The sequence below is a fragment of the Myxocyprinus asiaticus genome, chromosome 25 (assembly GCF_019703515.2).
Source record: "Myxocyprinus asiaticus isolate MX2 ecotype Aquarium Trade chromosome 25, UBuf_Myxa_2, whole genome shotgun sequence".
Lineage (NCBI taxonomy): Eukaryota > Metazoa > Chordata > Actinopteri > Cypriniformes > Catostomidae > Myxocyprinus > Myxocyprinus asiaticus.
Genome location: NC_059368.1, coordinates 38,448,830 through 38,466,630, shown reverse-complemented (window position 1 = coordinate 38,466,630; position 17,801 = coordinate 38,448,830). Strand labels below are relative to the sequence as shown.

Genomic DNA, 17,801 nt, shown 5'->3' with positions numbered 1-17,801 from the left:
TTCTCCCCAATTTGGAAAGCCCAATTCCCAATGCACTCCAAGTCCTCGTGGTGACTCATCATCAAACTGTTTTATTTCAATTAAAGAAAAATAAAAAAAAATAAGAAAGAAACTCTTCTATGATTTGCCCAAGGGATGAGGGCTTGGCTGGGCAAGTTAGCCCGTATCTACAAATATTTCAATTTTAATATCCCAGTGTTTTCATTTGATTTGTCTTTTTGTGTTCCACTGAAAAAGAAAGTCATAAAGGCTTGGAACGGCATGGGGGTGAGTAAATATTTTCAAAATTTCAATTTTTGAGTGAACTATCCCTTTAATCTAGAAAAAGTCAAGAGCGAGTCTTCCATTTCAATGAACCTCCAGTCTTGACAGTTTTACATTTGACGCATTCTCACAATCCCTGCATCACAACATCGATACAGTCACATCTTGAAACCACAGAAATCTAATTTCTGTAGTATGACACGGTAGCGCATATTGGAAAATCCATAAATAGATGGGCTTGTTTGTGGAGCAGGATTAGACGGGCCTGAAGCCTTACATCCATATGTATGAAATGATTGAATGCAGTGTGTGTGAGTGTTTGTACATACTTCAAGCTTGGCGGCGGAGTCTTTTGACAAGAACTGGCAGGCTGAGTCAATCTGACTCCCCACAGCGTGGAGGATGGACTCCTGCTCCATCTGGAGGCCCGTGACTCTCTCGCGCAGCTCCGCCGTGGAGTCCTCTGTGGTCTGCCTCCTCTCCTCCGCCCTATCAGCTAACTTTACCTACAGTATAGGAGATATTAAGAAGATTTCTAAGATGTGGCGATTTTTGGCAGGCATAACAGTGGCCAGCTCTTGAGAGGAACTAACATTTGCTCACCTCTGATTGATCATCAAATGCACCACTAGTATACTGCAGTACTTGTTGACAATGAAATGTGCTTTAAATTTGCCATTGCTGATGTACTATGAAAACATCCAATAACTTTCATAACTCAAAACTTCCTCCCCAGTTGGTGATGTGGATTTATCAATGAATAGCATTGTTTTGACATGAGGAACTGTGAGGAGATCAGTGATACCTTCACGTCCAGCTCTTTTCTGAGGATGTGGTGTTGGTGGAGCAACTGTGTGTGACTCTCCTGACTGGTGCTCAGCTGCTCTGTCAGTTTATCACATTCTGTCTTCATCTTGTCCAGCTTTAGCTGCAGAGCTCTCTTCATTTCATTATCTGCCACAGCCTCCGACTACACATCAACACACAAATAATATTAGAATACTGTTTTTCCCTTCCCACTAAACATGGGCAGGATGGTCCACTAGTTGTCCAACATTATTATTGTTAAAGGGATAGTTCCCCAAAAATGAAAATTCTCTCATCATTTACTCACCCTCATGCCATTCCAGATGTGTATGTCTTTATTCTGCAGAACACAAATGAAGATATTTAGCTGAACATATCAGCTCTGTAGGTCCATACAATGCAAGTCATGAGGGTCCAAAACTTTGAAGCTGCATAAAATTAATCCATCCGAATCAAGTGGTTTAATCCATGTCTTTTGAAGTGATATGATAGGTGTGGATGAGAAACAGATAAATATTTATGTGCCCTTTTTTTTTATATAAATCTACTTTCATGAGAGATATTCTTCTGTTTGCATTCTTTATGCATATCGCCACCTACTGGGGTGTTGTGCAGATACGAATTATTTCTTATTTTCCTTTCCTTTATCCCTCCCATTTTAATTTTTCCTGCCTGCCCAGTAGGTGGTGATGCACGAAGAATGTAAACGGCCAAAAAAATCAAACAGAAGAATTCTCATGAACGTGTAAAGGAGGGCTGTTTGAAAGTGGATTTACGAATAGCAAAAAGGGACTTAAATCTGTTTTTCACCCACATCTATCATAATATCACTTCTGAAGATATGATTTAACCACTGGAGTCATATGGATAACTTTTGTGCTGCTTCAAAGTTTTGGACATTGTAACTTGCATTGTGCGGACCTACAGAGCTGAGATATTCTTTTAAAATCTTTGTGTTCAGCAGAATACACTGAGTCTCTGTGGTGCTACGAAAATTATTCTATTTGTTTTGACCGACCTGTCTCATGAGACGAAACAACATTGACTTGACCAATGATGTGAGTTGAGGGGCGTGACTGTTTGTTAGATCAACAGAATATGGGGGAGTGTATTCATAAAGCTGTTTTAAAAAAATATATATATATTTTTGCAATTCCGTTATGTGGTGCTAGTGTTGCAGGAATTGCATATTTCAGCTTTAATGGTTTCATTTAACGGATTAACTAAAATAAACAGAATACACTGATACTAAAGCACACTGAAAAAAACTAAAACTAACAATCAGACTGAAAACTAAACTAAATTGAAAATAAAATACAAATAAAAACGAAATAAAAAATCTAAACTACAATAAATCTGAAACTGACTAGTTGTGTTGTTTGTTTGTTTAGTTTTTTTCATTTATTTTTTATTTGCAGTGGTGCAAAATGGAGATGAATTAAGAGACGCAACTTCTCAGAGAAGGATTTAGTGTGTTATGCTTGTAAGCCAGGTGCACACTGTATGATTGCTGCTTGTCAGACTGCAGCCGATGCAATGAATCTTAGCCTCTGACGAAGTTGCTATTGATATGATGTATAAAAGCCATGATAAGCCAAGTAAAAGCCATGGCACACTGTGTGCCATAATGTCAGACTGTACAAAACACATCGTAATAAACTCGATTGACAGTGCTGTTTTACCTCATCTGGCCGCCGTGGAAACAGTCACACTGCACAACCGCGACGCAAAATTCTGACACTGCCAGAACATCGTCAGAGGCTAAGATGCATTGCATCGGCTGTCAGTGAAAATGTCACACTAAGCGATCTAAGATGGAGAATTTTGCCCTATGATGAGAGAATTCTTTCACGATCCTGGACATTTGTCTCAGATGGCAAAATCATGGCCAAAATCGTATTACTGTATTACACAGGGATACGAGGAAGAATGACAATTAAAAAGATGACAATTTCAAAATACGAGTCTCGATTATGTTGCACTCCAACCAGATGATGCTGAATGCAAGAATGCATTCTATGTCAACATTTTAAAAATAAGCACTTTTGCACATACCTACTTCCCACCTGTAAGGTGCATTTAACTAGCTTGGAGGAAAGGACTCAAATGGATTTCAAGGGGCAAGGAAATCATGAAATTTCTCAACACCCCTTTGGGTGTAATCTTGCCCTCTGGTGAAAATCTGCTAATTTTATTCTTATTTATTTATTATTGTTATATAAATAACAATATACATTTTTCATTATACTACAGTTAGTTCCAGTCCTAGAATCTGATTGGACGAAAGACATTCCATGAGTACTGGTGACTCACACCATCAGCACAGACACTTCTCTGTTTGTATCACTTCACTTGTGTTTTTGGCATTTTTTTAATATTTAAAAAAAATATTATTATTATTTCTCCCAATTCGGAATGCCCAATTCCCACTACTTACTAGGTCCTTTTTGGTGGCGCGGTTACTCACCTCAATCCAGGTGGCAGAGGACAAGTCTCAGTTGCCTCCACTTCTGAGACATCTTCCGTGCATCTTATCACGTGGCTCGTTGTGTATGACACCGCGGAGACTCACAGCATGTGCAGGCTCATGCTACTCTCCATGATCCACGCACAACTCACCACGTGCCCCACTGAGAGCGAGAATCACTAATCGCGACCACGAGGAGGTTACCCCATGTGACTCTACCGTCCCTAGCAACCGGGCCAATTTGGTTGCTTTGGAGACCTGGCTGGAGTCACTCAGCAACACCCTGGATTCGAACTTGCGACTCCAGCGGTGGTAGTCAGTGTCAATATTCGCTGAGCTACCCAGGCCCCCGTGTTTTTGGCATTCTAAACTAAAGTGTAAGAGCAGCGCAGATGTGTAAAAGAGCTAGATGTGTTTTTTATATTTTCCCCCGTGGCATTAAAGATTTAAGCCAGCAGGTGGTGACAAAAGACAGTTTTTATTTGTTATGAGCCAGTTAAGTTTAAAATGTATTGCGTCAGCACATGTCAGTCAGCGAGCGGTATCTATGAAGTCATCAGCATTGTCTCTCACTCCATGATCGCTCGGATTACTACTGCAATACATCTGGGAACAACTTCAGCATTAAGGTTTATCACAGCTGAGAGACACATCCGACGGAGTACACACTCAGGTTGCTCACCTGTTAACGGAGTTTCTGCACGTTGTGAGGAGATGTAAGCAACATGGCGGAAGAGAGAACGGTTTCTACAGTGAATGACTCTTGCGCACCGGCTACCGAAAAATACTCAGGGGAGCCCTGCACAGACGGCTATTTTTACACAAGGAAAACAGGATGTATTTGACCAAAATTCCCATTATCTTCAGCAAGCTGACCAACACTACACTACTGCTTGGGAATAGCGACAGACGCAGGTAATCGATTAAGCTCAGTCGCTCTCTCTCAAACACACACATAAATACATCCTTGTTTCTCCAATAACTTTTTAGAAACAGCCCAAGTAGTGTTGTCATGGTACCAAAATTTCAGTAGTCGGTACTGATACCAGTAAAATTTCACTGTTCTTGATACCAATTTTGGTACCACAGATCAATATTTAAGTTCCTTTTTATATATAAATCTACTTTCAAACAGCCCTCCTATGCACGTTCATGAGAGTTCTTCTTCAGTTTTTTAATATGGAAATGTGCTATTGAACACACCCGTTTAGACTATTTAAAAAGTTAATTTACAATGTAAATAGTAAATTAAAAGAAATGGATGTATCCTTCAAGTGTTTCTCAATCAAGGATGCATTGCTTAAGTGTTTTTAAGTAGCGCCCTATTGAAATCTGTTTCATTCTTTACCAAATCATGTTTACCTTTTTGTTATTATTATTATTTTCCAGAACTCTATGTTTTAGAGTTTAATTTCATTTCATTATCAAAATGGTGTCTAATTAATTCACTCTTCAAGTGAAAAAATTACTTTTCTACATCATTGCATTTTTTCTCCAAACTTTTATTTAACAGCAGTCTTGCTTGTGATATATTGCTTAATTATTACTATTATTATTATTATTATTCATTATTGTTATTATAATTACAGTGAATATTACATTTAACTATACAGTAATATATTTCTGTCACAATTTCTTCAATTTCAGGGCTCTAGCCTATATTTTGCAACGTGCTTTTACTATGCCGTGTTTTTTGCCTGAATCTTCACTTTCCAGATTGCGACAGTTTGCGACACGGAGACTTTTAAATCCCTTCTGAAATCTCATTTCTTTACACTGGCCTTTGAGTCTGACAAATTAAATGTAGGACACAGTTTTGGAGTGTTTGTATTTTGTGTTTTAGATTACTGGTGTTTGTGTATGTGGTTATTTTTGAATGTTATGTTTTAAATGTTATTACTGTGAAGCACTTGTTTTAAATGCTATATTAATAAAGAGCTGAGATTAAAGCGCAAATGCTGTGATTTAGTATTATAAATATGTGGTTTACATGTGCTGCGTGGTTCACAGTAGATTAGTGCTCTGCTCTGTCATCTGATACAACATGTGAATGATTCTCAATGTATGTGGGGTTTCCAGTGTATGAGCGGTCGGATTTATACATTCTTTCAAAGTACACAGCTCTTCCACACTAAGATTGTGGACTTTAGTGGTTTAATCACAATTTTAATTTGATAAATTTGTCCATTTCAGTGTAAGGAGTAACAGAGCATGCGCTCAAAATGAGCATTTTAAAGCAGACGTGTGTCAGTCATACAGCGCGCTGGTACCGGATAGAGTCGGTGCTCGATACTACCAGTGTTACGGTTCAAGTGATTTTCATGTTAACTGGTGACCTTCCGTTTTACACCAGATGTGAACGACCGGCTGCAGATATGTTGATTCCGAAAATCATGCTTCTGACTCAATATTTTGCTCTCTATTAAATGTAAAATTGCTACATGATGCTGGTATCACTGTACAGATTAAAATAAGTGGTATTGTTAAATCAAACTGCAGAAGTACACAAGATTTAAAATATAAAAACCCGAGAAAGGAGATTCGAACTCAGCCATCAATAATATGATTAGCACGACACTGTAGCGCCCTAACCATTTGAGCTACTATTCACATGAGTGTGTGTTCCGTGTGAAATGGTGCATATAACTTGTGCCTCAGTTTACAAGCTGATGGTCTTGTCCTATTATGACATTGTTTGAAATCTGAACGTCATTTTCTCGTCGAAATGCTGCACCCAAATATTATGCGATATCATAAAATCAATCAGTAATTGAATGAACAAACTTCCAACATTAATAAAGCCAAACTGAGTTTGTTTGCTATTAGTGTGGACATATGCTCAGTAGGTTTAGGTCCAAAGTGACATTAATGAAGATCAACATCATAAGATCAGAAAAACAAGTAGCCAAAATTACACATTGTTCCCCATTGTCAACGAGTTTACTTCACTGTCATTTCAACATTTGATGAAATGGTTTGTCATGTTGGTATGCAATAGGTTATTGTGTCTAATAGTGTAACTAACTGTACCAGACTGCAGACTACCAGACTATAACTATTTGTTCAAACTGCAAAAAGAGGGGTTGATTAATTTTATAATCGGATGACCTTTCAAAGCTCTGAAGGGCTTGTGATGAATGTTGTACACATGAGCAGTGGGTATGTAAAAGTGAGGATGTGTCTAAATTTATGTCTGAATATATTCATAGATATAGATTGTTGTTCATTCTATTACTGACTGATTTTATGATATCGCATAATATTTGGGTGCAGCGTTTCGACGAGAAAATGATGTTCAGATTTCAAACAAGGTCATAATCGGACAAGACCATCAGCTTGTAAACGGAGGCACAAGTTAACATGGACACACTGCTTGATTATATGCACCATTTCACACCAAACACACTATAATGTGAATACAAAGATGCCCCTTTAAATTGTCGCTTTCTAGTAGTTCAAATGGATAGGGCGCTACAGTATCACGCTGATCATATTATTGATGGCCGAGTTTGAATCTCCTACCTATTATTATTATTTTTAATCTTGCATACTTCTGCCTTTCGATCTAATAATACCAGCATCATGTAGTAATTTTACATTTAATGGACAGCAAAATATTGAGTCAGAAGCATGATTTTCAGAATCAATGAATCTGCGGCCAGTCGTTCACATCTGATTTAAAGCAGAAGATGATCACCAGTTAACATGAAATCCAGTTGAACCGTAACACCAGTACTGCAGAAACACTGGTATCCTTACATCTTTTTTTATTTTAGTATCAACTTGGTACCGAAGTACCAGTACTTTTGACAACACTAAGCCCAAGGCATCATTACTAGTTCTAAAGTGATGTTTTTAAAATAGTAGCAGAGGCTTGTGTGCATCTTTTGAACTAGCAACGGAAGATCCTGATCAATGGCATAAGAAAGTAAGCATTTTTTTTGTGCGTCAGTCCTTAGTTTTTCCCCATTTTTTTAACGTACTTGTTCTTTTAATTGTTGTATAAAAGCAATATCACACTCACAATCATGCTGTATGGACGAAATTAGCATGGCTGTGATTACCTGCGGCACTCGGCTGAATCACAGCCGTGCTGATGTTGGCCTTTACAGCACGATTGCCAGTGTGATATTGCTTTATTAATTACAAACCCAAACCCAATTATACTTGAAAAACTGAATCGAACCCCTCCCAAACACATCATGCTTGGATCGGGTAGCAAACCTTTAGTTAGGACACGGTGTTGGATTCGAACCTTAAGGTCTTTGACAAGAGCCTCCAGTTCTTCTCGCTCACGTTTGTATAATCGGAGCGTGTCGTGTACGTCTCTGTCCTTTTTGGCTTTGCCCTCCTGCTGGGCCGTTCGGAGGTGGCTCAGCTCCTTCTGATGCACCTCCCTCTCCAGTTCCAGTTGTCGCCCAAAAGAGGAGCTCTCCTCCAGGGCCAGAGCGAGTCGTTTTTCCAGCTCCTTCCTGGAGCTCTCCGCCTCAGCCAGTTTGGCTGTGAGATCGGCTCTTGTGGCACTGAGGTTCTTCACTGAGGCCTGGAGATCCAGCAGAGATCTCTGTTCCTTGTCTCTCCTCTGCTCCTGAAGCTCCCAGCGCTCCTGTAGCCTGTTGTTCTCCTCTCTCAGACGGGTCTGCAGGGAGATCTGCTTTTGGGCCTCTTCTTCTAGACCTCGTGAGGTTTCCTGAGCCTGTCTGATCTCATGTTCTAAAGCGATGAGCCGTGAGCGAGCTTCGGCCAAATCCACGTCAAGACGGCGTACATCCTCCTCGCGCTGAGCAAGACGCCCGAGGGCATCAGCGAGCTGTCTGCATGCGCCCTCTGCCTGCTGGCTGAGAACGCTCTCTCTCTCTTTACTCTGAAGAACAGAGCAGAACACATGGAAAGCAAAATAATGCACATATAACTGCAAAAAAAAATATTTTTCCATACGATGAAAGTGAATGGTGACTGAAACTAACATTCCACATCTCCACGGGAGACTGAAAGTCATACGGGTATGGAACAAAATGATGATAGAATTTTCAAAGTCATGATGACCTGCAAAATATGTACATTGTACTTTAAAGTTCTAATTGAAATGATAAGGAGTAAAAAGCATTACTTTTGCCATGGAAATGTAACTGTGAGTAAACGTACAAGTATTAAGTTTCAATAGTACTCGAGCAAAGTACAAATTCCCCACAACAACACATCAGCGTAGTAATGAATTACTTTACAGCCCTGGTTGACATGACATGTCAAGCAGTTACAGTTGAAGTCAGAAGTTTACATGCACCTTAGACAAATACATTTAAACTCAGTTTTTCACAATTCCTGACATTTAATCGTAGAAAACTTTTCCTGTCTTCAGTAGGTCAGTTAGGATCACTACTTTATTTTAAGAATGTGAAATGTCAGAATAATAGTAGAGAGAATGATTTATTTCAGCTTTTATTTCTTTCATCACATTCCCAGTGGGTCAGAAGTTTACGTACACTTTGTAAGTATTTGGTAGCATTGCCTTTAAATTGTGTAACTTGGGTCAAACTTTTTGGGTAGCCTTCTATAAGCTTCTCACACTAAGTTGCTGGAATTTTGGCCCATTCCTCCAGACAGAACTGGTGTAACCGAGTCAGGTTTGTAGGCCTCCTTGCTCGCACACGCTTTTTCAGTTGTGCCCACAAATGTTCTATCAGACTGAGGTCAGGGCTTTGTGATGGCCTCTCCAATACCTTGACTTTGTTGTCCTTAAGCCATTTTGCCACAACTTTGGAGGTATGCTTGGGGTCATTTTCCATTTGGAAGACCCATTTGCGACCGAGCTTTAACTTCCTGGCTGAGGTCTTGAGATGTTGCTTCAATATATCCACATCATTTTCCTTCCTCATGATGCCATCTATTTTGTGAAGTGCACCAGTCCCTCCTGTAGCAAAGCACCCACACAACATGATGCTGCCACCCCTATGCTTCATGGTTGGGATGGTGTTCTTCGGCTTGCAAGCATCACCTTTTTTCCTCCAAACATAACAATGGTCATTATGGCCAAACAGTTCAATTTTTGTTTCATCAGACCAGAGGACATTTCTCCAAAAAGTAAGATCTTTGTCCCCATGTGCACCTGCAAACTGTAGTCTGGCTTTTTTATGGTGGTTTTGGAGCAGTGGCTTCTTCCTTGCTGAACAGCCTTTCAGGTTATGTTGATATAGGACTCGTTTTACTGTGGATATAGATACTTGTCTACCTGTTTCCTCCAGCATCTTCACAAGATCCTTTGCTGTTGTTCTGGTTTTGATTTGCACTTTTCGCACAAAACTTCATTCATCTCTAGAAGATCAGAATGCTTCTCCTTCTTGAGCGGTATGATGGCTGTGTGGTCCCATGGTGTTTATACTTGCATACAATTGTTTGTACAGATAAACGTGGTACCTTCAGGCATTTGGAAATTGCTCAAGGATGAACCAGACTTTTGGAGGTCCACAATTTTTCAAAGGCTTGACATCATTTTCTGGAATTTTCCAAGCTGCTTAAAGGCACAGTCAACTTAGTGTATGTAAACTTCTGACCCACTGGAATTGTGATATAGTCAATTAAAAGTGAAACAATCTGTCTGTAAACAATTGTTGTTAACATTACTTGTGTCATGCACCAAATAGATGTCCTAAACGACTTGCCAAAACTATAGTTTGCTAATATTAAATCTGTGGAGTGGTTAAAAAATTAGTTTTAATGACTTCAACCTAAGTGTATGTAAACTTCTGACTTCAACTGTATAGGCTATAAAAAGCTTACTTTGGTGAGTATTTACCACTATATATAGAGCATTACAACAGAGCCAAGTCTCACTGTTTATGGACTGTTTACATACACTTAGGTTGAAGTCATTAAAACTCATTTTTTAACCACTCCACAGAATTAATATGAGCAAACTATAGTTTGGGCAAGTCGTTTAGGACATCTACTTTGTGCATGACGAGTAATTTTTCCAACAATTGTTTACAGACAGATTGTTTCACTTTTAATTGACTCTATCACAATTCCAGTGGGTCAGAAGTTTACATACACTAAGTTAACTGTGCCTTTAAGCAGCTTGGATAATTCCAGAAAATGATGTCAAGCCTTTAGACAATTAGCTTCTGATAGGAGGTGTACTGAATTGGAGGTGTATCTGAGGATGTGTTTTAAGGCCTACCTTCAAACTCAGTACCTCTTTGCTTGACATCATGGGAAAATCAAAAGAAATCAGCCAAGACCTCAGAAAAAAAATTGTGGACCTCCACAAGCCTGGTTCATCCTTGTGAGCAATATTCAAACACCTGAAGGTACCACGTTTATCTGTACAAACAATAGTACGCAAATATAAACACGCAGCCATCATACCACTCAGGAAGGAGATGCATTCAGTCTCCTAGAGATGAATGTAGTTTAGTGCAAAAAGTACAAATCAATTCCAGAACAACAGCAAAGGACCTTGTGAAGATGCTGGAGGAAACAGGTAAACAAGTATCTATATCCACAGTAATACAGTAAATTGCTCAGCAAGGAAGATGCCACTGCTCCAAAACCACCATAAAAAAGCCAGACTACAGTTTGCAAGTGCACATGGGGACAAAGATCTTACTTTTTGGAGAAATAACCTCTGGTCTAATGAAACAAAAATTTAACTGTTTGGCCATAATGACCATTGTTATGTTGGGAGGAAAAAGGGTGATGCTTGCAAGCCGAAGAACATCATCCCAACCATGAAGCAAGGGGGGTGGCAGGATCATGTTGTAGGGGTGCTTTGCTGTAGGAGGGACTGGTGCACTTCACAAAATAGATGGCATTACGAGGAAGGAAAATTATGTGGATATATTGAAGCAACATCTCAACACATCAGCCAGGAAGTTAAAGCTCGGTCGCAAATGGGTCTTCCAAATGGAAAATGACCCCAAGCATACCTCCAAAGTTGTGGCAAAATGCCTTAAGGACAACATAGTCAAGGTATTGGAGTGGCCATCACAAAGCCCTGACCTCAATCTGATAGAAAATTTGTGGGCAGAACTGAAAAAGCATTTGCAAGCAAGGAGGCCTACAAACCTGACTCAGTTACACCAGTTCTGTCTGGAGGAATGGGCCAACATTCCAGCAACTTATTGTGAGAAGCTTGTGGGAGGCTACCCAAAATGTTTGACCCAAGTTAAACAATTTAAAGGCAATGCTACCAATACTAACAAAGTGTATGTTAACTTCTGACCCACTGGGAATGTGATGAAAGAAATAAAAGCTGAAATAAATCATTCTCTCTACTATTATTCTGACATTTCACATTCTTAAAATAAAGAAGTGATCCTAACTGACCTACTGAAGACAGGGAATGTTTTCTACGATTAAATGTCAGGAATTGTGAAAAACTGAGTTTAAATGTATTTGTCTAAGGTGTATGTAAACTTCTGACTTCAACTGTATATTAACCAGATGAAGGGTTTTGGCCACAGAGTAAAAGGGAGGAATAAAAAAGCAGCTATCTGTATTGATTTTTGCAGATAACTGACAGTTCCAAAAAGCTCCGATCAGGGTCAGAAATTAACTTTTCCATTAGGAGGGCAATTTGTGCCCCCTGGAAATCAAAGGACATTTTTTCCTTTGTAAGGGCAATTTATTTAAACCTCAAATAATATTTATAGGGCATTAATTTCAAATTTAATTTGATTCAATTAGATTTCAATTGTAATTAGATTCAGTACAAAGTAATTTGGGAATATTTCAGTTACAATGTCAACAGGCATGTTTCAATTATTACATTTTGTCTGATCTCTACACCAACTGTGACTGAAATACATTGCAGGATCACTTTTTTTCTCATTCACATATTTCCAAATATTTTGGCTACAAGTTAACATAGCCAACATTACTGAAAAGACACAGAGAAAGAGATGACAGCAAGTAAACAAGTAAACTGTATAATCTGGTTACATTATATTTTTTGATTTCTCATACCTGATTAACTTGCTAAATATATAACATCCATACCTCTCGCACTTTTGGCCTTAAGAACATGAGGAGGCTTGTCAGGCAGATAGCAGCCTAAGTGAGATGGGCCAATGAGCAAGGAAATATAACACAAAGGGCAATGGAAATGGAAATATAACACCTAGTGAGTGTCACTCACTAGGACAGTTTATTATGAATGAGGAGTGAATGGTCATGAAATTTAGGGCAGGAGTACGACACCAAACTGATGGGGAGTGCCCGTCTGTGCGGTTCAATGGTGCGAGGTTCCGCCATTGACTCTGCAACATCTGCACAATGGACGACGTGATATAAATAATGTTAAGCGAAAATTCTAATGACTTTTGGGATGTGTGTAGGCCTACTAATAACTTTATAAGATAAAAACAGGGCGGAAAAACAAACTTGTTGCAGGGACATTTATTGCCCCCATATTTTTAATTTCAGGGGCATTTTTAACAATTTCAACAGCATTTTGGCCCTGAGCCCCCATTAATTTCCAACCCTGAACAGATTAATCGGTAAATCGTAAATTTTCAAGTAAATACACTCACCGAGCACTTTATTAAGAACACCTTATTCATGCAATTATCTAATCAGCCAACCGTGTGGCAGCAGTGTAATGTATAAAATCATGCAGACATAATTTTGGACCATGTCTACATCTACTCTAGGATTGTAAAGTCTCACCCGTTTAGCTTTATCAGTGTCGTTCCTGCTCTCATCCTTTATTTCCTGAAGCTCTCGCTCCAGTCTCCTGCATTTGGCCTTCCACTGCCTGATGGCCTCCTGAGCTTTTGAGCGCAGCTCCTCTCTCTTCCTCTCGCTTTCTGTCAGCTGGGCCTCCAGACGGGCACATTCTGACCCGCTGTCCTCAGAACGAGACTGGATCTCCTTCAGCTGGGCCAACATCCTCACCTGCTGCTGCTCACGTCGCTCCAGATCTCCAGAGAGAGCCTAGACGGAGAGAGAGAGATGTCTGCCATTCACAGTATAGAAATGGCGAATCCATTTTTTGTTCTTTGTTTTATGTAATCTTTATTAGGACTGAAATTATTTACTTTTCATTCTTTTTTCATTTCCATTTTAACTTGTTGTTGTTGTTCTATTGTATGTTATTTAAAACATATATAAATAACCTAACAATGCTTTGGCAATGCTGTACTACAACTGTCATGCTAAAGTGAACTGAACAAACTTCAACTCAAACAAAGACAGAGTGATAAACGAATGACAAAGAAAATGAATTAATGAACAAACAAAAGAATGACAAAACAGACCAAATAAATTCAAAAGAGAATGAATGAAAGACAAATAAGAAAGAAAGACAGGCAGAAAGAACAGATTAAATGAAAAATACAAACGAAAAACATTTGAACTGTGTTCTGAATGCTGATTGGATAAATCAGATAAAGATGGCCTCATATTTAAATGCTCCTCTAAACGCCTCCCCCAGCGGCGTGGTCAGTGTTTGAATATTCGCAAACAGTATACGGTTACTTGACGGTTTCAAACTACTTTTTAGCTCTGAGCGAAGAACAAAGAAAACTTTGCAGTGTGTAATTTCTGCGCTACTAATGGCACCAAACGGAATTACAAAAATAAAGTATGTTTTCAAACAACCTTTGCCAAAACCCCTCAGAATCATCATGCCCTTTCACATTTCCTATGAACAAATAGGCCATACTAAATAAAAGGTGATACACATTTAACGAGGTAATAAACAAGACCACTATAACAAACACACCGGTCAGAAAGCATCACAGAGGAATCGGCTCGTCCAATAACATCGCCGGATTGAACGGCAGCTGGTGTGCGGGGGATCTAGCACAAAAGGTAGGACAGTTCTTGGTAATTAGTGAGCAAAACGATACATATTCTGAGTATTTTGCGAATTTCTCTGAAGCTCGATAGTAATGAGCTCACTTGTGTGGCAAAACCAGAGTGTAGCTTACCTGTAGAGAAGTAACACGGCATGAATCAAACCCCAAAAATTCCCTCAAAGTCCTCCACCTTGTACATGTTCACTCTGGATAGCAAGTCGTTTCCTCTGTAACACGTCCGCCATGGATGTTCATATTCTCCCGGCTAAACAGTTTACTACAAGTAGCCACGCCCCAAACTCACGCTATAGGTTTAGATAGAAAGGGATGGGTAGAGCTGAGCAGGCCGCTCAAAATATAAACATGAATGTTTTGATAGTGCCTGGGATGTTCAGTGTTTACACTTTTGGGGGAGGTAAACCCATGAATAGCTTACTTATAGTTGACAATGAACAATTAATTGGGATATCAGAATGTATTATAAATGTATTTGTCTAAGGTGTATGTAAACTTCTGACTTCAACTGTAAATTAACCAGATGAAGGGTTTTGGCCACAGAGTAAAAGGGAGGAAAAAAAAAGCAGCAATCTGCACTGATGTTTGCAAAAAAAAAAAAAAAAATTACACACTTCACCTTTAAGTAGCTGTTTTTATTTAGCATGTGTTTGGTGGAAGCCTGAGGTTGTAACCCAGGTTTCTCTGTAGTGTTTGAATGGAGTGATCTGTGTTCAGAGACACCAAGAGAGACTGTTAGACAGGCAGTTTATTCTATGCCTCCTCTCTCTCTGCACTTTAATAAAACCATTCAGCCCTTGCTGAAAAACCAAAGTTTACCAGGGATGAAGTCGAACCTGTTGAGCGCCCCCACAAAACAATATCAAGTACACACACCTCGACCCGGAAAGCAAGCTGATTTCTCTCTCTCTCTTTTCGCTCAACGGTTCGTCTCAGTTCTTCGACCTCGCTGGACGCTCCGATTCTACCCAGCTGCACCCTTAGGTCTTCAATTTCTCTCTCCAACTCTGTCCGTTCTGGATTAAAACACACAAACACAGTGCGGTAAAACAATGCACAACCTACAAAACACTGTAACCTCCTCTAAATCAAGACTAGGGGTAGGGGAAAAAAATATTCACAGACTCTGGATCATGATTATTTTTCAAACGATTTTGGATGGATCCAAAAAATCTCTTAGTACTTAGTAATTGTGCTTATTAAAAAAACATCCACAGTATAAAACATTACAGATACAGATGAGTGTTACGCCACACACTGATTGACAACTACAAAGTTTGTGTGAACAACTTTAACACAGTATCTTATACAGATGTGATGCAACAAGTTTCCAGCAACAAGCAATTTTTGAACACTGAACGAGAATATGCAATGCAAAACTACGCAATCACAAGATTTTTATATATACTGTATATACAGAGTATTCAGACCCCTTCATTTTTGTCACATTTTATGTTGCAGCCTTATGCTAAAATGCTTTAAATTATTTATTTTTTCACATCAATCTACAATCCATAACCCATAATGACAAAGCAAAAAACAGATTTTTGATAACTGCAAATTTATTAAAAAGAAGAAAACTGAAATATCACATTGACATAAGTATTCAGACCCTTTGCTATGACACTTGAAATTTAGCTCAGGTGCATCCCATTTCTCTGGATCATCTTTGAGATGTTTCTACACTTTGATTTGAGTCCACCTGTGGCAAATTCAATTGATTGGACATGATTTGGAAAGGCACACACCTGTCTATATAAGGCCTCACAGCTGAAAATTTATATCAGAGCAAAAACCAAGCCATGAGGTCAAAGGAACTGCCTGCGGAGCTCATAGACAGGATTGTGTTGAGGCACAGATCTGGGGAAGTCTACAAAAAGATTTCGGCTGCACTGAAGGTTCCCAAGAGCACAGTGGCCTTCTTAAATGGAAGAAGTTGGAACAACCAGGACTCTTCCTAGAGTTGGCCACCCGGCCAAACTGAGCAATCGGGGGAGAAGGGCCTTGGTAAGAGTGGTGACCAAGAACCCGATGGTCACTCTGTTTGGGCTCCAGAGATCATGTGTGGAGATGAGAGAAACTTGCAGAAGGACAACCATCACTGCAACACTCCACCGATCTGGGCTTTATGGCAGAGTGGCCAGACTGAAGCCTCTCCTCAGTGCAAGACATAAAAAAAGCACCTAAAGGATTCTCAGACTGTGAGAAACAAGATTCTCTGGTCTGATGAAACAAAGACTGAACTGTCTGGCCTCAATTCCAAGCGTCATGTCTGGAGGAAACCAGGCACCGCTCGAGCATGATGGTGGTAGCATCATGCTGTGGGGGTGTTTTTCAGCGGCAGGGACTGGGGGACTGGTCAGGGTTGAAGGATGATAACCTAAATGAAAACCTGGTCCGGAGCACTCAGGACCTCAAACTGGGTCGAAGGTTCACCTTCCAACAGGACAATGACCCTAAGCACACAGCCAAGACAATGCAAGAGTGGCTTAGGGACAACTCTGTGAATGCCCTTGAGTGGCCCAGCCAGAGCCCAGATTTAAACACAATCGAAAATCTCTGGAGAGACCTGTAAATGGCTGTCCACTGACGGTCCCCATCCAACCTGACAGAGCTTGAGAGGATCTGCAAAGAAGAATGGCAGAAAATCCCCTAATGTAGGTAGGTGTGCAAAGCTTGTCGCATCATACCCAAAAAGATTTGAGGTTGTAATCGCTGCCAAAGGTGCTTCAACTAAGTATTGAGTTAAGGGGCTGAATACTTATGTCAATGTGATATTTAAGTTTTTTCTTTTTAATAAATCTGTCATTATGGGGTATGGAGTGTAGACTGATGTGAAAAAAAATAATAATTTAAAGCTAAATTCATTCATAAACGTTCATTTACTTGTACTTTCTTACACCCTGTCTACACCGGCCGCAACAGTTTGAGGCTGTCTTCACAGGACATGTCGAAGTGAACATTCTAAATGACACGCAGAAAGCACGGACCAGTCAGGTGTGAGCTCAAGTGGACTTCAGCAACATTTAAATGGGAAAATAACCTACTTAAAAATAAAGTATCCTACTTTATTTTCAATGGAAATCCACAGGTATAAATATTTCCTTATTATATAATTAGTAAAGTTATTGTTGCTGAAACTGTTTACAAATGTGGTTAGACATAAAAGACTGCTTAAATTAGTAGACCAGAGACCAGAAACATCACAAGCTGGCTTTAATTAACAGTCATACGTTATTTAAATATGTAACAAACTAAATTAATGGAAGAATGATTCAAATGTACAATATTTTGTAAGTAAAAACATTTTATTTTAGACGGACGGAAAAATAAAGTGGCTGGAGAAGCTCTGCAGCACGTCAGCAATAGAACAAGGTGTCTGTAAACTGAAAGGTCAAGGTTCTTTTTAAAGTTACTTTGTGATCTTTTCATTTAAAAACATATTTAAT

The 17,801-nt window shown here is 39.4% G+C and overlaps 1 protein-coding gene across 6 annotated transcripts in view; it reads right to left on the bottom strand.

The window, feature by feature from the left end:
- LOC127415782 (centrosomal protein of 128 kDa-like) overlaps window positions 1–17,801 on the bottom strand; it is a 77,566-nt gene that overhangs the window by 28,250 nt on the left and 31,515 nt on the right. For 4 of the 6 annotated variants that reach the window (XM_051654697.1, XM_051654698.1, XM_051654701.1 and 1 more), the window contains 6 exons: window positions 15,229–15,368; window positions 13,205–13,471; window positions 7,794–8,402; window positions 1,379–1,411; window positions 1,070–1,234; window positions 594–770 (listed from right to left, as the gene is read on the bottom strand). In XM_051654697.1, coding sequence (XP_051510657.1) covers window positions 594–770; window positions 1,070–1,234; window positions 1,379–1,411; window positions 7,794–8,402; window positions 13,205–13,471; window positions 15,229–15,368 — 1,391 coding nt within the window. The remainder of the gene's footprint in view (window positions 1–593; window positions 771–1,069; window positions 1,235–1,378; window positions 1,412–7,793; window positions 8,403–13,204; window positions 13,472–15,228; window positions 15,369–17,801) is intronic. The other 2 variants (XM_051654699.1, XM_051654702.1) reach the window with 2 other exon arrangements.